Raw genomic sequence first — 20631 nt, 5'->3', positions numbered from 1 at the left:
GTAGATTTACAGGAACAGAAAATGTATTTAAGGTATAAGGAATAATGATCCCTCACCAGTTTAAGAAAAAGAACATTACTGTTACCTGGGAAATGCTTCCCTCAGTTGCATTCCCTCACTTTCTACTTTGGAAATCAGAACTACGCCAAATTTTGATTTTTTTATCATTCCTTTACATATATACTATATATTCTTTATCAGATATATTTGTATCCCTACAAAATATATTTCATTTTGTGTGCTTTTGAAAATATGCATGTGTAAGCGGAGGATACTATAGGTATTTCGTCTTCTATAAAAGCTTATGTTTATTTATTTTTTTTTATTTATTTTTTTTTTAAAGATTTTATTTATTTATTCATGAGAGACAGAGAGAGAGACAGAGGCAGAGGGAGAAGCAGGCTCCCAAGGAGCAGGGAGCCCGATGCGGGACTCGATCCCAGGACCCTGGGATCATGACCTGAGCCGAAGGCAGACGCTTAACCATCTGAGCCACCCAGGCGCCCATAAAAGCTTATGTTTAAAGCTTATGTCCCCCTTTAAACATAAAAGCTTTATTGAGATATGATTCACATATCATAAAATGCACCCTTTCAAAGTATACAGTTCAGTGGTTTTAAGTCAATTCAGAGTTGTGCTACCATCACCACTGTCTAATTTTAAGACATTTTCATCACCCCAAAAAGAAACTTCATCCCCATTATAAGTCACTCCCTAACCTCCCTTCTCTTACAAATCTACTCTGTCTCTGTGGATTTGCTTATTCTGGACATTTCATATAAGTGGAACCGTACAGTATGTGGCCTTTTGTGACTCTTCTTTCACTTAGCATAATCTTTTCAAGGTTTATTCATGTTGTAGCATGTATCGGTACATCATTTCCCTCTGTCGTCAAATACAATGCCATTGTATGGATATACCACATTGTTTACCCGTTCACCCATGTCAATTTAGGTTGTTTCTACTTTTTGGCTATTATTACTTATTCTGCTATGGGCATTCATGTACAAGTTTTTGTGTGAACATACGTTTTCAGTTCACTCGAGAATATATCCTCCAAAAAACGGAATTGCTGGAATACATGGTAACTCTATGTTTAACATTTTGAGGAGCTGCCAGAGTATTTTTCAGAGTGACTGCACCATTGTACTTCCATAGTAGCAGTTTATGAGGATTCCAATTTCTCCATATCTTCATCAACACTTGATATTGCTGGGTTTTACAAATACCTATGTATTAGTCATCCTGGTGGGTATGAAGTGGTATGTCAGTGTGGATTTGTTTGTATTTCCCTAATGCCTACTGATATTGAGCATCTTTTCATGTGCTTATTTGCCATTTGTATATCTTCTTTGGAGAACATCTATTCAAATCCTTTGCCTCTCTTAATTGTGTTGTCTTTTTATTGTCTTTTTTAAACTGTTCTTTATCCTGGATAAAATCCTTTATCAAATATATTGCAAATATTTTCTCCCATTCTATGGATTGCCTTTTCACTTACTTGATGGTATCTTTTGAAGCACAACAGTTTTTAATTTTAATGAAGTCTAGTTTACCTAATTTTTTCCTTTTATTTGTGCTTTTGGTATTATATCTTAGAAAGCATTTTTATCCAGAGTCATAAAGATTTTATCAGTGTTTATCATCTAAAAGTTTTATAGATTTAGGTCTGTGATTCATTTCTTTACCAGGTATATATCCAGGGGCCCCAGCACCATTTTTTTTTTTAAGATTTTATTTTTTTATTTGACAGACACAGTGAGAGAGGGAACACAAGCAGGGGGAGTGGGAGAAGGAGAGGCAGGCTTCCCGCTGAGCAGGGCGCCCAATGCAAGGATAGTTCAACATACAAATCCCAGACCCTGGGCTCGATCCCAGACCCTGGGATCGACCTGAGCTGAAGGCAGATGCTTAACAACTGAGCCACCCAGGCGCCGCCCCCCCCCCAGCACCATTTTTGAAAAGACTGTTCTTTCCCCATTGGATTGTCTTAGCACCATTGTCAAAAACCAATTGGCTAGAGGTGTAACAGTTTGTTTATGGACTCTCAGTTGTTTTCCATTGATCTCTATGTCTGCCCTTTTTGCACATACATACTATATTGATTACTGTAGCTTTGTTAGTAAGTTTTGAAATTGGAAACTTCAAAACTTTTTCAAGATTGTTTTGGCCATTTTGGGTTCCTTATATTCCATGTTAATTTTAGGATTAGTTTGTCCATTTTTGCAAAAAAGCTAGAATTGCATTAAATCTCAGGTCAGTATTAAGACTTCTGATCTATGAACATAGAATGTCTTTCCATTTATGTAGGTTGTCTTTAATTTCTATTAATAAACTATTTTGTAGTTCTTACTATTTTGTATTTAAGTTTCGCACTTCTTTTCTCAAATTTATTCTAAGTATTTTATTCTTTTTGATGCTATTATAAATGAAATTGCTTCCTTCATTTCATTTTTGGATTATTCATTGCTAGTGTATAGAAATATAATTGCTTTTTGTGTATTGATTTTATGTCTTATAACCTTGAGGGGCCGGCTTATTAATTCTAATAGTTCTTTGGTACATTTCTTAGAATTTTAATATACACTATCATGTCATCTCGAATAAAAATAGTTTTACTTACTCCTTTCCAGTCTGGAGGCTTTTAATTTATTTTCCTTGTGTGGTTCCCATGATTAGACTCTCCAGTACAATATTAATCTAAAGAGGGAAACATTCAGTCCTTCATCAGTAGGGATAACATTTGCTGTGGGTTTTTCATAATTGTTCTCTATCAAGTTGAGAAGTTCTCTTCTATTCTGAGTTTTTATTTGTTACTCTGTTAAAATGGCATATTACATGAATTGATTTTTGTATGTTGAACTATCCTTGCATTCCTGGATACATCCCACTGGATCATGATTCTTTCTATATGTTACTGGATTTGATTTGCTAGTATTTTGTTGAGGATTTTTGCATTTGTATTCATAAGAGATAATTGTCTATAGTTTCCCTGTGACGTCTTGGTATGATTTTGGTATCAGTGTAACACTGGTATCATAGAATGAATTGGGAAGTGTTCCCACTTCTTTATTTTTAGAAGGGTTTGTGAAGCATTTGTGTCAGTTCTTTAAATGGTGGATAGAATTCACCAGTGAAGCCATCTGGGCGTAGGCATTTCTTCATTTAAATTAAAAAAAAATTAAGTTAATTAAATTAAAAATTAAAAAAAAATTTTTTTTAATTACTAATTCAATCTCTTTCCTTGCTATTGGTCCCTTCAGATTTTCTATTTCTTCTTGAGTTGGCTTCAGTTATTTACTTCTTTCTAGGAATTTATTTCATCTAGATTACTTAATTTGTTAGCATATAATCATTCATAGTATTCCCTTATAATCCTTTTTATTTTTTTAAGGTTAATAGCAATGTCCCTCCTGTCATTTCTGAATTTAACAATTTGAAACTTTTTTCTTTTTCTCGATTAGTCTAGCTAAAGATTTGTCTATTTTGTTGATCTTTTCAAAAAACCAGCTTTTGTTTTTGCTGATTTTTCTGTTTGTCTTTCTCTATTTCATTTATTTTTGCCTTTTGCCTTTCATTTGAATGTTTAATTAATTTACATTTAATGTCATTTTTATTTTCTATCTGTTTTATGTCTTTTTTCCCCCATTCCTCTATTACTACCTTTTTTGTGTAAAATAGATGTTTTCTACTATACCATTTTAATTCGTTTGTTGGTTTTTACTCTTTTGTTGTTATTTTCTTAAGTGGTTGCCGTGGAGATTGTAATTAATATCTTGTTGTAAAGCAATTTCATTCAGTTTTAATGCCAACTTAATTTCATTGGTATACAGAAAGCTTACTTCAGTACAAATCTTTTCCTTTTGTGCTATTATTCTCATCAAATTACATCTTTATGCATTATAAGCCCATCAACACAGTTTTATAATTACTGTTTTATGCAGTTACCTTTTACATCAGATAGAAGAAAATAATTAAATGCAAATATATATTTGTAACGTGTTACTTACCTATGTAGTTACCTCTATCAAGTGCTCTTCATTTCTTCAGGTGAGTTTGAGTTACTGTCTAGTGTCCTTTCATTTAAACCTGGAGGACTTTCCTTAGTAGTTCTTGTGGAGCAGGTCAGCTAGCAACATGTTCTTTCAGGTTTTGTTTATCTAGGAATGTCTTAATTTCTCCTTCATTTTTTTTGAAGAATAGTTTTGCTGGATATAGAATACTTGATTGACCATCTTTTTCTTTCAGCACTTTGAGTATATGATCCCATTGCCTTCTGGTCTCTATGGTTTCTGATAAGAAGTCAACTGATAATCTTACTGAGGCGTCTTCGTACATGCTGAATCACTTTTCTCTTTCTGCCGTCAAAGTTCTCTTTGTTCTTTTCTTTGGACACTTCGAGTCTGATGTGCCTATGTTTGGATATCTTTGAGTTTATCCTACTTGGAGTTTGTTGAGCTTCCTGGGTGTACAAATTAATGTTTTCATCAAATTTGGGAACTTTTCAGTTGTTATTTCTTCAGATATTCTTTCTGCCCCCTTCTTTTTTTCCCCTTCCTCCTGGGACTCCTAGTATATGCATATTGGTATTGTTGATGGTGTCCCACCTCTCTCTGAGGCTGTGTTCATTTTTCTTCATTACTTTTTCTTTTTGCTCCTCAGACTGAATAATCTCAGTAGACCGAGTTTTTAATTAGCTGATTTTTTTTTTTCCCCTTGCTGGTCATCTACAGAGGAACCTCTCAGTGAACTTTTCATTTTAATTATACTTTTATATCTCTAGAATTTCTACTTGGTTCTTTTAACAATTTTTTATATTGCTATTCTCTGCATGGTGAGATGTTCACATAGTTTAATTCTTTAGGCAGAGTTCCTATCAGGTCCTCAACCTATGTTTAATTGCTTATTTAAGTTTTTGTCTAGTAAGTCCAATATCTAGGTTTCCTCAAGGACCAGTTTCTATTGACTGCTTTTTTGCACCTGCATTATGACCCAAATTTTCTGTTTCTTTGTGTATCTTGTAATTTTCTGTTGAGAAATGGGCATTTTAAATATTATAATGTGGCAGATCTAGAAATCCTACTTCCCCTCTTCAGAGATGTGGCTTTTGTTGTCATCACTGCTGCTGTTCATTCAGTTACTTTTCTGAACAAACTCTGTAAAGTCTTTCTGTTGCATGTGACCATGAAGCCTGTGTTCAGTAAGCTTAGTTGTCAGCTAATGATTGGACAGTGATTTCTTTAAGTGCTGGGAACCAATCATTCTTGGAGCCTTTGCCAAGTTGCTCTGTATGTGTCTATGGGGAATGCCTTCAGCACTTTAGCAGGCAGTTTGCAGGTCTTCTTGCGCCTTTACTCCCCACTTATGCAGAACCTCAAAGCCAGCCAGAGATGAGGGATTAAGGTTTCCTCAGGCCCTTACTGGCCACCTGCACTGTCCTACACATGTACATGGCCTTCTACAATCCTAGGAATTAATTGGAGCTTTTTAAAGCCCCCTATAGGTATCTCATTCTCCAATGTTTCCTTTTAAGTTTTTTGATCAGCATCTTGTTAGCCCCTCCTGGTATTGCCACCTCAGGCAGTTGTAATGTTAATAATTCCTACTAATACTTTCAACAGACACTCTGGGAGTAGTATTGTTTGCACAGTATGTATGAGCTCTGATATGGGTCAAAAATAACAAATCCTGTTAATGGAGCTTTTCCAGGGAGCTTCCAGACTAGTCAAATAGTGACGTTTCTCTGGGGATGGGTTTTTTGGTAGCTTCACATCACTTCTGCCTCCTTCAGTGGCTGCTATGCTACCATGATTGTGGGGTTGTTGTCTTTTAACCCCACCATTAGGCTAAGGATATGGGGATGGGGATAGGTCAAGGTAAAATGTCACAAAGCTCACTATCTTTACGGAGATTTAGCTATTTTTACTTCTCAGACTGCTGTAAGCCCTTGTTTAATTTCCAGAGTTCTGCAGAGGTTACTTTTTACAAATTTTGCCAGTGTTCTCATTGCTTTTGTGGAGGAGCAGATTTTCCAAGATCTTTACTCAGTTATTCCAGAAGTGTTTTCCCTGCCAGTTCGTTTTTAACTGAATTATTTGCAAGGCTAATGAATTCTACAACTCCAGTGCCATTCACATAAGGAGTCCATCTGAGAAGCTTACCCCAGAGGGAGCAGTCTGCACCCTCTTGTAAGTTTGCTTTTTCCTTATTAATTTATTAATTTATAGAAGTTCTTTAAATACTCTAGTGAATAGTCCTTTGTCATTTTCATGTGTTGCAAAACTTTTACCTGTTTGTGGCTATTTCTTCTTCTCCCCCTTTATGGTCTTTTTTTTTTTAAAGATTTTATTTATTTATTTGAGAGAGAGAGAGAATGAGAGATAGAGAGCACGAGAGGGAAGAGGGTCAGAGGGAGAAGCAGACTCCCTGCTGAGCAGGGAGCCCGATGCGGGACTCGATCCCGGGACTCCAGGATCATGACCTGAGCCGAAGGCAGTCGCTTAACCAAATGAGCCACCCAGGCGCCCCCCTTTATGGTCTTTTAATGAAGTTCTCACTTTTATTAGATTTTGAATTTATCAGTATTTTCCTTTATGATTTATACTTTTTGTTTTCTCAGTAGTGGAGTTTTTCCTTACCCCCAATGTTATCTAGATATCCTGCTTTTTTTTGTTTTTTTTCCTAACAAGGTCCTACTGCTGCATTCCCATTTTCTACCTGGAGTTGATTTGTATGTGATAGGCTTTAGGAGTTCAGTTTCACATTTTTCCATAATGGATATTCGATTGCAGCAAATGTCACTTCTCACTTTACTGGTTTGCTGGACCAGCCCTGTCCTAAGTCAGTGTTTGTATATGCAGAGGTCTCTTCATAAACTCTGTTTTTTCTTGCTCAGTTCTTCTTAACCTATGGCAGTAATACCTTGTTCTTTAGGAATGTCTTGAATGGTCTGAGCCTTTTGCTCTTCTATTGAATTTATGGTTCAAATGAAGGAGCAATAACATCTTCAGATGTTGATTCTTCCAAATTATGAACATGATAATGTATCCATTTATATAGATCTTCTTAACTCTTTCGGAACAGTTTTATCATTTCCTCTCTAAATCTTATACGTCTGGAATTTGATTTATTCCTAGGCTCTTTATATTTCTTAAGCTATGGAAAAGTGATATTTAAAAAATTAATTTTTAATTGTTGCAGATCTATAGGGGTGTAGTTCCTTTCTCTGAACGCTGTGTATATTTTGTATACGGATTCTGTGTCCAGCATCCTATATTTGTTTTTCTTGACTTACTGTGCCAACAAGTTGCAGATCTGTAGGGGTGTAATTCCTTTTTCTGAACCCTATGTATATTTTGTATATGTCTTCTATGTCCAGCATCTTCTATTTGCTTTTCTTGACTTACTGTGCTGGCAAGGCCCTCCAACTGGAAAGAAGTAGTGATAACAGGATGCTTTACCCTGATCTAAAGGAAATACTTCAGCATTTTACCATTAAGTATAATGTTGTGTTTTTTTTTTTATAGGTTTTATGTAGCAAGCCTTTGTTAGGTTCATGAAGTTCAATTCCTTTCCTAGTTTTATAAGAATTTTATTTTCTTATCACAAATGGATGTTTGATTTTATCATGCTGCTAGAAAGGAAGTCCTAATCATTAAAACTTTTTAAATTTTATTTTTCTCTTTCCTTTAGCAAAGAAGTTTGTCATCCTGATATTGGTGGCAAGATCATCATGTGTCCTCAGTGTGATCAACATTGTTCATTCTGGAATCTCAATATTACTTGCGAGTCCTCAAAGGTAATTTTTGTTACTCTAAATATTTGCAAATAATGGAAGTTTTTTTTTTCCTTCTAATAATTTTAGCACAGGCTGGAATTATTTTTTTTTCTGTGAAATTCAGAAAAGGTAATTTTCAAATAAGCCTCCAGATATTCTGAAAGATAGACATGGAATGTATGTGTTTATTTCTCTTTTACAAATAGGAAATTGAGATGAAAAGCCTTATCTAAAATCTTCGGGTGGGTCAGTGAGGAACTGCAGAATTGAACTATTGTAGTATTTGAAGTAATCAAAGCAGAATTTCAAAACCAGCTTATTTCATGAATACTGTTTAATAGGTTTACTTATTTTCCTTAATTCAAGTGAGTAGAAACCTGATATTTGTATTTGTATTTTTCCACTTCCAAGGTGTGCTGAAACTATGCTACATTTTTTTAAAAACCCTGATCATCAGATTTAGGCTCTGTCTATGACTATGCATAAGAAAGTCGTTGTATATAAATGATAATAGATACTCACTTTGTCCCAAAACATTCCCACAAAACACATCTGGTTCCCTTAAACATGCTGAAGGTCTTGAGCTATATGACTTGTTAAAATCCAGGACATTTAGGACAAGTATTGAGACTAGAGGTAGCTTACTGAAAGGCATGCCACAAACTCTAGCTGGAGAGAAAGATGGTCGTCTTGCTTTGGAGAATTTTCCTGACAACTTTGACCTACTGTTCTCCCATGTTGTGATCTTTTCTCTATCCCCTTGCTCCACCATGAAAGCTTAGGAATCCTAAATGATTTCAGAATATTCCAGCTTACTCCATCAGAGAATTATTTAAAACCAAATACATTCCTATTATAATGTCACTTAAAATGTATATCTTGAAAGATTCTTGACCTTTTGACACAACAACCCTGTGAGGTAGGCGGAACAGGTACTACCTCCATTTTACAGATTAAAACACTGAGGGTCTGAGAGATTAAATAATTTGCTCAAGGTCACCCACCTAGTAACTGACAAAGCCAGAAATTGACAGCAAATCTGCCTTTCTTGCCATTACTGTGTTCCTCACCAGCTGACAATAGTAGCAGCCACTTCACTCACAAATTGAACACTGTGTCTGAAAAACGTTCCGCTACTTAAGATGATTGCAGGGTATTGTCGATACATGGAATTTTACTCTTAATTTATGAATTAAAGTAGATTTCTTTGCCTCTCCCCCAGAAACTAACACAAATTCTAGACTATAAAAATCTGTCATAAATCACATAAAGTAAAAGACTTGAAGTTAGCAGGAGGGACGCTGCCTTCCAGCGATGTTGACTCATAAAGGTCACTAGTTAGCGCATATCCCTGGACACTGGGTCTAAGGCAAATGCCAGTGATAATGCCAGAGGCAAACTATACTCCACAAAGTACAATTGGAAATTTCATTTTCTTTAAGAAATTCTCTTTCAAACACCACACCCCCATCCATCTCTTCTCTCAGTTCTTCTTTTCCACCGACCCATCCCTAAACACGTGACTTTCAAACACGTGGCCCTGTGTATATTTTTTTTTTCATTGTTTTGGAAAAAAATGAATCTTTTATTCTATCCTAATTTCCTAAAGAATCCTTTGAATCTTGTTAGGGTGATTTATTCTTTCATATGCCTCCTTCCCTTTGTAAAAGAATTACATTTTAAAAATTTTAAAGGGGAGAAAAAGCAGCTTTCCATGTCTTTCTGTTGGCTAATTCAATCATTTCTTTATTCATACATTTATATATTCATTTCTGCTTCTTTCTTTTGGAAAGAGAGTATTCAGTAATGGACATGAGTGCTAAAAGGGTTAATAAATTAGAAAATTATGATCAAGGAAGTGAGGGAACAGTTATGGAGATAATCAGGATTAATGTTGTTTTTGTGATTGAGCATTAAATAAGGTTCTTAGCTTTTTGGCCCGCAAGATAAAAGGAATGTGTGGTAACTTAAAATATTTTGTTCTCGGAAATACATTGTTATAAAATTTTGATTTTGTTCCTTTGCAGGAAGAAACACAACAGTCACTTTTCTAGATTTTCATTGGTTCCTCTGCTTTAAAACATCATGCCCTTTATATATGTGCAGCCATCTTTTTTCTTTCCTATTCTATGTGATTAAAGCAGGATGCTGACTGGGGCTGTCCTTAACACAACTGTGTTTCCCCATCTGTGCCCTCCTGGCAAGCAAACTAAGCTAAGCTTTTTACCAAGAACACCCCTTGCTTACCTTCTCCCCTGATTCCTGCTTACGGGGTACATAGGGAAGCCAGCCATCTTGTTCTTTCCACTGAGTCCTCGATCCTCACAAATGTGGCAAAAATGATAACTTCATCCAGGTCACCTAACTCCATTTCTTAGGAGCGCAAAGCACATCTCTTATCTTGAGCCAGTCAACTGGGGTGATCTTGGCATTAGTGGTAAACCTGCTTTTTCTTGCTACTCCTTTTTTTTTTTTTTTCTGTCACACTGACAGATAAGCATCCACTGGCTTTTTCTCAACATGGTAGGGCAAAGAATTCATGGGTAGGGTTTTTTTCTTTCTGGAGTAGGTACTCAGAGGTATCAGGGCAAGTAGGGAGGTATCAGAGGTTTACAGTGATTCCTAGGAGTAGTGTTGGACAGAATCTTCAGTAATACCATTATAATGCATGGAACAGTTCTGCATAAGACTTTTCTTACAGTAATTTTCACTGAAGGATAAGGCATAACATTAAATGAGAGCTTTGGTTCCGTAAGAGTCAAAGCTGAAAGATTTGAAATATTAGTCCATGGAATGCCAGGACTAGAGGAATAGGTAGGTGCAGTGTTCCCCAGAGTGGCCACTCCTTAATTCTGTCTTCCTTAAATGATTTTTTGAGAGGAATAGTTGGGTAACAGTTTGGGATTGTGCTTTCTGATCAGGTTCAGATAGAGGATTGAGGGACATCTGTATGCTTTGGAAAACACACGTACAAGACAATGGTTAAGTGGATATTCTTTTATGAAAACATATTTTCACATAGATGAAAGTTTACCAACTTTATATCAGTATATAAAGGGCAACCAAAAAAGTTACTTAAAGAGTTTTCCTTAGAAGCAACTTTGAATTTTCTTTAGCAACTGAAAAGTTTGGGTTTTTGTTTGTTTTTTTTTAATCCTGTAGCTTCTTTACTCTTCATATGGTCTGTATGATCTATCATAAAGTTGATATTCTACATGTTTGCCTACTTTTTCCAGTTCCTTTATACTTTATAGGTTTTTTTAGGATATGTAAAAATACTCACTAGTGGAAAATTAGTAACTAATTGAAAGATTTTCCAGGAATCCCGAAAGGGAGATAGGTTATTTATATACTAGCAAAAAAAAAAAGAAAAGAAATTTAGCAGAACTAGTGAATAAAGCCTTCTTTGTACAGGTGTATCATCTGTTCATTCATGGTTGCACCCATTGTAATGTCAGCAGTAGTTCCTGTACCTCCTTAATCTCCTGGAAGCCTCTGTCATTGATCTAGAAAAGCCATCATTGGGTTTGGGGAAACACCTCTCCTTGGGCAGAGCCATCTCAGAATAAACCCCAGCCTTGTGCTCTTCTTAGCAAGAAAAGCAAGAACTCAGTAACCTATCATCCGACCAGGATGAGATGATGATAAGATGCAAATTGTAAATCCAAAAGTTGCTCTGAGTTCCTTGTGTTTGTAGAGCTGTACACTTCAAGTTCACTAAGACAGCTTGTAAGAAGAGGCCATCATTCAAAAGTCTGATACTTTAAACTGAATGGAATCTTAGCGGCTATGCCAATTTCTTTATCACGATATGGAAAATGCACTGTGGTAAATACAGCAAAGGCTCTTTGCTTTCAAAACAACAAGAAATCCCATCTGCAGGTATGTAATAGATATGGTGATTGTTAAACTAGGTATCAGCTTTAAAGGAAATTCGGACTGTAGAATACACAAAGCACTGCATATTTGCTGAATGCTAGTGAGGAGAAAACATGATTCAGTTATATGTCATTATTGTATTTTCCAGAAATTGTGCATCTTTGATAGTTTTGGAACCCTAGTGTTTGCAGTATTTATGGGAATATGGGGTAAGTTACTTTCCTTTATCTTTTTTCAGTTAACTTTTACGTCTTAACATAAAAAAAAAAAAACCCTGAGATCATACAAGCAGCTAATTTAATACCATTTCACAGTTTGATATGAGCTGTCAAAGTAACCCACTTTTAGGACCTTGGATTGCCTAAACTTCAGCTCCCCTATAACTCCATTTACAATCCTTAAGGCCATTGTACGAGTTACCGCATAAAAAAAACTACTTCAAAATGTGGTTGCTTAAAACACACATTTAGTATTTGTTTGGTCTGGTTTGGTCTATGGGGCTCACTGGGCTGGCTTGTCTTGCTCTACATTGATGTCCCATCCTCCAGTAAGCTAGTCCAGGATTCTTCACATGGTTTAGGCTTCCAAAGAGAAGCAAGAGAGGGCAAGCCCCAATGCACAGACGTTTTTTGAGCCTGCGTTTGCCTCAAGTTTATGAATGTCCCATCAGCCAAAGCAGGTCATGGCCAAGCCAACAACAATGTGAGGAGGTGGGAGGACTACCCAGGTGCTTGGATACAGGGAGGCATGGTTCACTGGGGACCATTACTGTAACAGTCCCCACAGCTGTGATCCACTACCTAACTTACGTGGGCTTGGGGTTCAGAGGAAGCAACACAGGAATTACAGGTGAGCTTTCTTCTTTATATTCTTTTATATGAGCGAGTATTTATTAAGTATGTGTTACTCTTATAATAGTAAATAATAATAAATTCTGTTTAATAAGTAGAACAGATATAGTCCTAAAGAATATAATTCTTGTGTAGATGCTTTAACACTATAGTTACATTATTTACTTTGAATACCAACATTGTAAGGAGGCAATTATCATTTCCTCTAAATGCAGATATTTAAATGTTCAATTAATGTAAGTGTTCCACCAAAGAAGAAAAAAATTTCATTTTCGAAAAAAAAATCCTTTCCAATGTTACTGTGTAAGTTAAGGGGGAAATAGAGCTCAGGTTATATAGATAGTTGGGGGAAGAAAGTGACTCAAGTCTTCTTGAGAAGACAGCACATGAACTCATGCAGCTCACAGTGCTTTTTACGTGTCCTTGAGATGTTTCTCTTCTGCAGTGGTTGTGCCTATTAGAAGTCACCAGATAGATCACAGAACAGATGTTCCAACTGTTCTGGACACTTTTTAGAGATTAGTTGCCACTCCTGGATAAAGCGAACTTTAAGATGGCCAAACTTATCTATAAAGTTACTGTCCTTCAGACATTTAGCTGTGTTCTGGCTAGAGACCAAAACTAGCTAATATTTGACACACAGAAAAATAAAGATCAAATTTGTAGATTAAAATCCTCTGTACTCCTCTGTTGTAAACTGTGTCATTTCCACCCCCAGTAAGAGCACAGGGTACTGAACACATGGGTGGTGCTCACTTTTACTTATTATCCTAACCTTTGTCTCAGCCCTGATTTGTAATGAATAAAATTCTAACACATCTGTTGAACTCCATATACTAATGGATGTTGACAGCCCTAATTTAGGAATACATTTTTTTTAAGATTTTATTTATTCGCTGTAGAGATAGAGAAAGAGCATGAGCAGGGGGAGTAGGAGAGGGAGAAGCAGGCTTCCCCGCGGAGCAGGGAACCCGACGCAGGCCCAATCCCATGACCCTGAGGTCATGACCTGAGCCGAAATCAGGAGTCAGACGCCACCCAGGCGCCCCGAAATACATTTTAAATAAAGCAAAAAATACAAATTAACTTTGCACTGGAAAGACAAACCTCCCGTTTCCTAGCTAACCTTGCTTTCTGAGATTATTGACTATACTGTGTTTATAGAACTGACTTAAGCATATCGAGCTGATTTCATGTCATCAGATTTTAGAAGGCAGGAAACATTTCAGCATTGCTTGTCGCATCATATGTGATCTTTAAGGATACGTACATATGATGAAGTCTTATTTTTAGTGTCTTATATTGCCTTTCCTGCTACATCTGCCTTATGAGAACCACTGCTGTGAACCTTGTTACAGAAAATCAGAAATTGCAGAACCAAAGAGGCAGGAGGGCCATGTGAAGTCTTTTATATCACCACTATTCATATTCCTGTAGCATCTCCTATGTGCTCAGATCTATCAGTATATTTTTACTATGTTTCTGCTCCCTAGGAATTATAAAAGTTGAGGGTCGAAAACCTTTTGTAATAAACGTAGTACAAATCATGTACTTATCTGAATAATGTACACCCTTTCAGGCCCAGCCAGCCCACATATTCATACTGACTCAAGTCCTAAACCCGGACCCGACCCGAGGCTAAAGTGCCAGTTCTTGACATATCCACTTCTCCTTACTGCTTGTTACTTTGTACCTACTTACTGGGTTCTCCCTGGCTCCAGGCTCTCTGCTGCATTTCTAATTTTCACCTTTGAGTTCTGGGCTGGGCCTAGTGATTTCCGGAAAAACACTGGACACTTGGTTTATGGGGAGCTGGGGAATCAGGAAGGCAGTACCCTAACCAACTACACTTGGAGATCAGGAAACAACTGTTGCCAATTAGTTCCAGAACTGTACTGCTCCTGCTGTATCCACAACAGCAAAATAATGCAGCTCCTGCAACCACCTCTGCCTTCATTCAGTTCAGTTTCTCATTTAAGTGACACACACATGCACCTGATGGGCATTTTATAAAATCACACCAGGAACCCGAGCTGCAAGAGAGTCTGAAAAAAAATGTTGTTGTTTTTTTTAACCTAGTCTTTTAGTTGGGAAGTTGGAATAAAGGCTGAGCAAATTCATCTTGACTTACTCAGCTTTGTGAATAAAGTGGTCTGAATAGTTTCAAGGCCCAATAAAATGGCCCAGCTCTCCAGCAGCAAACTTACAGCAACTGGCACACTACCATGTGCTAGTGTGTGCCCCTTGTCCTTGGACGGTGCTGGATATAACCACCAACACTGTCTATGGCTGTCTTCATATGATGCATCCTTCCTGTAGATGTCATGATACCATGAGTGAGAGAACAAACTGTTCTTGATTCCCAAAGTCCTAGGCAGCTTTCCCTCTTCTCTCATGACATGTTACTGTAAGAGTCCTAATTGTGTCTCTGTAATCAACACGAGCCTCATGGTGTGTGGTTTGCCAGAGAACTTAAGTACAGTGCTCCCCACCAGAGGGAGAAAGATCAAAAGACACAGAGCAGGAAATTCCTGTCTGACATGGCACACACTCACCCGAGGTCCTGGTGCCCTCAGTGGGCGACACAGAGCAATGTGAGTCAGCAGTCGTCCAGGATCACTCTAACACCGTGCATGGTTATAATACATGACCAGTGTCTTCCCTGGACTCCGCAAAGTAATACCCAAAGGTTTTGCAGACTTCACCTTCCAATATCCCATTACCGCCTGGCGGTAGGCAGCCTGAGGAAGTACCACATAGTGAGTAAGCACAGCTTGGGCTCTGGAGCCAAGAATGCCTGGCCTCCAACACTGTCACCTTGGGCAGGTATCTTAACCTTTCCATGCCTCTCTCTCTCTGTGTCTAAAATGAGGAGAATAATAACAGTTGCCGCCGAGTTGGGGGGAAGGCTTTTACATAGATGATGTCATTAAGCTCACAACAGCCCTGTGAGGTAGGTCCTACTGCCCCCATTTCACAGAACGGGAAATGGGGGAGGTTCAGAAAGTTGGAACATGGTGACCAGTAGTCACGCATCTAATAATCGTCAGAACCAGGATTTGACCTCGATTCCAGCATCCAGCTTATTTCTACTCTGACTCATCACTCCTGGAAAATTAGTAAACACAAAACAAACACTGTTGGAAGCAAGTGCTTTACCCATTTCAGCTGCCTTCGCCGTTGGGGACTGCGGAGTTCCTGCCACTCACGGCCACATCCCAGGATTTCCTCCTGCATCTCAGGCCACCCATGGGCTGCAGGACGTCAGGCTGGCCTCTCTCTGCTGTCTCCTCCCGCAGTTCTCAACTCTGACTGATGTAGACCTTTTAAGCAAAAACAAAACACAGTGCTCATGCCTCATTCTAGTCCAGTAAAGTCAGAAACTCAGCGGTGGTGCCTGGGCTCAGTGTTTTGTTTTGTTTTTTTAAAGCTCCCAAGTGCTGTTCATGTGCAGCCACGGTGAGAGCTACCCCTCTCCACCTCATTTAGTGATCTCATCCACTCATGGCCTCAGTTACTGCTTTAAAAAGTTTCCGGCTCAGCCTAGATCTTTCTCCCGAGTTCTAGATGTTTACCTACCTACTGGCCATCTTTCCTGTGGCCCAGAGGCACCTGATTGAACCAAACCTGTTGGCTTCACTCCTCTTACTGCCCTTTTTATTATGGATAATGGCCCTAGAATTTAGGGCATCACCTAAGCCAGAAACCTGGTTGGCATCCTAGATTTCTTCCTCCCCTTTATACAACCTGCATCTAACCTACCTGCCAAACATGCTGTCTTCTCTCTCCTCCCCACCCAAGCAGGCCTCATCATGTACCTGCCAGCAGGTCTCCCTGCCTCTAGTCTCTCTAGAACCCCTGCAGTGTCCCCTCTACCTTGAAGTTACAAAAGGGTAACTTAAGGCATAGAGTCCTTTGTGATGTGCCCCTGTCATCTCTCCACTGGCTTCTCCACGCTCCTCGTGACGGTGTGCACTCACTTCCGGATATTTGCCGTTTCTAGAAAGTATTCTGATTCTCTGGCTTCCTTGCCTTTGCATGTGCAGCTCCCTCCGGGGAGGTGGCTTTAATGTCCCACCTTCACCTGATCAACTCTAACTCAGTCATCTGCAGTGGTCCCCTCCTCTGAGAGAACCTCGGCCACACTTTGGTCACATGTTCTGGCTCCACGCCCAGAGCCAGCTGTGCTTACGTTGATCATAACCCTCACTAGTATACTGTAGCTATCACGTCACAATAATTTCTGCACACCTAGGAGCTCCTTGAAGCATGGCCTGTGTCTTTTTTGGCACATAGAAATACTTGTGTGTGGAACAGTAATAAATCCAGAATTTCTGTATGGGAATGGCACAGGGGTACCAGTCTGATCAAAAGAGGATCTAAGGGATTTACCCTGAAACTACATTTTCAAACAACATTTAATATTGTTTCTATTTAGTATTTTAAGTTCCTAGTAAAGAGTTCTAAAAATTATTTTATTCATACTTCACACAGGGTTGAAAAAATATCAGTTTTCCATATTTAAGAATATTAATTTAGGGTGGCTTGGTGGTGGTAAGTAGAGATTTGGGGACTACTAAGGTGCCCCCCTCAGGCCCTTAGGAAAGAGGGGGCGGGGGATGTAGGGATGAACAGGCTGAAAGATGGATGGACCATAAACTGTTTTTGAATTATGGTAGTTATTTGTCTTTCTTAGTTGGCAGTAAAGTGCTGGTAGCAGATGCCTTAGCATTCATTAGACACACACACATGCCTTCTGCCCATCATGTTATTACCTTTCCCGTGGCTGTAGTTTGTTTTCACAAGTTGAATAAATTATCAACGTCATCTTGAAAAAAATTAACTTCTCTCGGGGCGCCTGGGTGGCTCAGTCAGTTGAGCGCGTCTGCCTTCAGCACAAGTCATGATCCCAGGGTCCTGGGATCGAGCCCCACGTTGGGCTCCCTGCTCCGCAGGGAGTCTGCTTCTCCCTCTCCCTCTGCCTGCCTCTCTGCCTACTTGTGCTCTCTCTTTCTCTCTGTCAAAATAAATAAATAAAATCTTAAAAAAAAAACTTCTCTCTTTTAAACATTAGTATCACCTGTATGTTAGACTTTAGTGACTGTATAAAAGTGTTTTGGATAGTTAGAACAATTAATAACTTGGTACAGATTTCTGAAACATCAGTCATCACTGATGAGCTACATGCTTCTGTTCTCTATTAGTCACCTTGTTTTTGGAGTTTTGGAAGCGGCGCCAGGCAGAACTTGAGTACGAATGGGACACTGTTGAGTTACAACAGGAAGAGCAACCCCGGCCAGAATATGAGGCACAGTGTACTCACGTGGTGATCAATGAGATTACTCAGGTAAAGAGAATGTTATGTAGATACAATTTAGTCTGTTTATATAGTGGTTCTCAACCCTGGTGGCACATTGTAATCACCTGGGGACCCTGGAAAGTCTTGATGCCCGGGTCCCATCACTGTATACTCTGGTGGTACTTTGTGGCCTGGGGTATATCCTGGGCACAGGGATTTTGTAAAGCTTCTCTGGTGATCCTAATATGCAGCCAAGATGAAGAAGTATTGCTTAGAATGGTGGACATAGGAGATAAATGTGACGCCTTCTTTCATAATAAAGTAAAATTGGGAAAAAAAATTAGACTCCAACATAAAATGTAGAAGAAAAGATGCATTGGTCTGTGTCCTTTCTTTCATATTGATAAAAAATGCAAAATAGAAAAATTAGACTCTATGACATAGTTGTATAAGAAGGACACATTGGATTTTATAGTTGATCCTCAAATTTTCACAAGCCTCACGTTATTACGACCGCTTTTTCATCCTGGAGGAGCTGCCCTTTGTGTTGCTGTAAGCCTCGGTGACTGCCCCACCTTCTGGTTGGGATGCACACAAGATTGTGCAGCTCTTATCCAAAAGTTGGAGAAAGGGTGGAGGAAGAAGGGAAACATTCGTTGAAATTCAACTGTTTAGGGCTGTGCGAGGCATTTTATATAATTGGAAAGGTAAATTTGCTTCTGCTACTGCTGCTACAAAAATAAAAAAATAAAACTATTTCTTTCTCTGTCTCTTATATATATATATTCCAAAGCCAGTGAAAGATAATTTTTGAATCATCTGCATTATTGCTCCTTTCCATCCACACAGAAAATTTAGAGCTGATTGTACTTGCAGTCATCAGCATAAGGACAGTCAGTTCTGAATATGAATAATTCTTGGAAAGAAAATGCTTTTACCAAGAGTATCAGAAAAATGTCCCAAAGTATAGATTTTATCAATTGAATCACAGATTTATAGAATGCCAACACTAAAAGGGACTGGAGGGAGCAGTTCAACCTCCTCATTTTATAAATGGAAAAAAATGAGGTTCAGTTATCAACAAAAGGTGACATTTGTCTTTTACCATGTGACAAGCTGCAAATAATTCCCATTATGAATCGTTCTCACTGTTTACTATGGGAGATGATGAAGTCAAACCATGTGTTGTTGAAAGACTATACATTCAGAAATGAAAGCAGAAACTTAGATAAAATTAAATGTTGAAAACAACTTTTAAATACTGAAAAAAAAGCTTATAATATTGGCAACGTAGAAAAAGTAATGAAGAAAAGACAATTTGGTAACTTAAAATTGCCAGTAAGTTAAATTTCCTTTGAAACATTGCTTGTTAAAAAATTGAAGATAAAGGGTCATTTTTCTTTATCTTTTTTCCTCATTTTCCTTTTGTTGCTAATGCATCCTCCACTGGTTTAGAGAGCCTGTAGTGTGGTAATGAAGTGTTGGGAATGAGACTGCCTGCAAATCTAAACACAGCAACTTACTAGCTGAATGATCTTTGAGAAACGATTTCACTTCTGTATGCCATAGTTTCCTCAGCTATAAAAATGGGAATAATAGAGTTGCTTCCTCACATGGTTGTGGTAAGGGTAAACTGAGTTAATGTGTAGAACCTACTTAGAATAGTACCTGGCATAGAGTAAATGTGTAAGTGCTTATAGCTATTATTATGCTACAGTTGCTGGTATAATCCAGGTAAATCTTGAGAAGTATTGATCTCTTAAAACTTAAATATATTCTTATGGGCCATGGAAACTCTCAAAATTCATAGCTATACCAAATTAATATATAAAGCTCAACCAAGAAACACATAGTGGATACCTAGAACTTGCAGACACCTGTGGAACTTCCTGTCCTACAGGGGCTCTGCGCCATCCTTGCTGCCATGTCTAACATCTCAGACAAGCTCAGGAATGTAGCTCTACAGCTTAGCATTGTCAGATACCCAGGCTCCTGAGCTAAGGTCATGGCACATAAACAGTTCATTATTCATGCTTGCATTTTCAGAAGACATTAAAATGAGCACTGCAGATGCCTTGTTGTGTGTATGTTTGAAATTAACAAAAAAAATGCAGTTATGAGGAAGGGGGCTATGTTTGAAAACTAATTTTTAAAAAAATTAAGCCTAGGATTTAGAGACCAATCAGGAGAAAAAAAAAATCATTTCACCAGAGTACTCCTTTGATTGACCAAACTTTTTTTTTTTTTTTTTTTTTAAGGAACAAGAGCGTGTTCCCTTCACTACGTGGGGAAAATGTGTCCGTATAACCCTCTGTGCAAGTGCTGTCTTATTCTGGGTAAGTCTGTCACAGACTTTTTAATATCTACTTGTAAATATCCAGGAACCTCAAGGCAAGCTGGAAACTCTGTGTCTCATAGAATTGTTTCCAGAGAAGCACTCAGCCACCACATGGAGCGGCTCTCAGTATCTGTCCACTCACGGTGGCTCTTCCAGTTCCTTTCACCTCATCTGTTTAAATCAGATGAGTGGGTCCAGATTTTCCAGTTTCTGGTGAAGAAACCAAATGGGAGGCATTAAGAATTCTAAGATTTTCCAACAGTAGCAACTAAAATATAATGTCTAGGAATAGCCTTAAATAATAGGAACTATCAAAGAAAACATAAAAACTACTGAAAGATATAAAGGAAGACTCAAACAAATGATTGTAGATAAAAAGATAATATTTCTAAAATAGCAGGACTTATAAAATTAATTTTGGGTTTTATTATTAATAAAGTCATGTTAGTAATATCATCATTAGTAATATATTGAGAGTTTTATTGGC

At 38.0% G+C, this 20631-nt stretch overlaps 1 protein-coding gene and 1 long non-coding RNA gene across 6 annotated transcripts in view; one reads left to right on the top strand and one right to left on the bottom strand.

The window, feature by feature from the left end:
• The window catches only part of ANO6 (anoctamin 6), a 185659-nt gene that overhangs the window by 133473 nt on the left and 31555 nt on the right, over nt 1–20631 (top strand). For all 3 annotated transcript variants that reach the window (XM_073882090.1, XM_025883240.2, XM_025883242.2), the window contains 4 exons: nt 7693–7798; nt 11805–11865; nt 17712–17854; nt 20065–20142. In XM_073882090.1, the coding sequence (XP_073738191.1) occupies nt 7693–7798; nt 11805–11865; nt 17712–17854; nt 20065–20142 (388 nt within the window). The remainder of the gene's footprint in view (nt 1–7692; nt 7799–11804; nt 11866–17711; nt 17855–20064; nt 20143–20631) is intronic.
• Nucleotides 12644–20631, bottom strand: part of LOC112832504 (uncharacterized) — a 91452-nt gene continuing 83464 nt past the window's right edge. For all 3 annotated transcript variants that reach the window (XR_003210403.2, XR_003210402.2, XR_003210404.2), the window contains 2 exons: nt 15667–15830; nt 12644–14820 (listed from right to left, as the gene is read on the bottom strand). This is a non-coding gene — a long non-coding RNA (uncharacterized lncRNA). The remainder of the gene's footprint in view (nt 14821–15666; nt 15831–20631) is intronic.

This window comes from Callorhinus ursinus, unplaced genomic scaffold (genome assembly GCF_003265705.2).
Source record: "Callorhinus ursinus isolate GAN/ISIS: 27379988/994484 unplaced genomic scaffold, GSC_fseal_2.0 scaffold44, whole genome shotgun sequence".
Classification (NCBI taxonomy): domain Eukaryota; kingdom Metazoa; phylum Chordata; class Mammalia; order Carnivora; family Otariidae; genus Callorhinus; species Callorhinus ursinus.
This window is presented reverse-complemented; position numbering and strand designations above follow the sequence as displayed.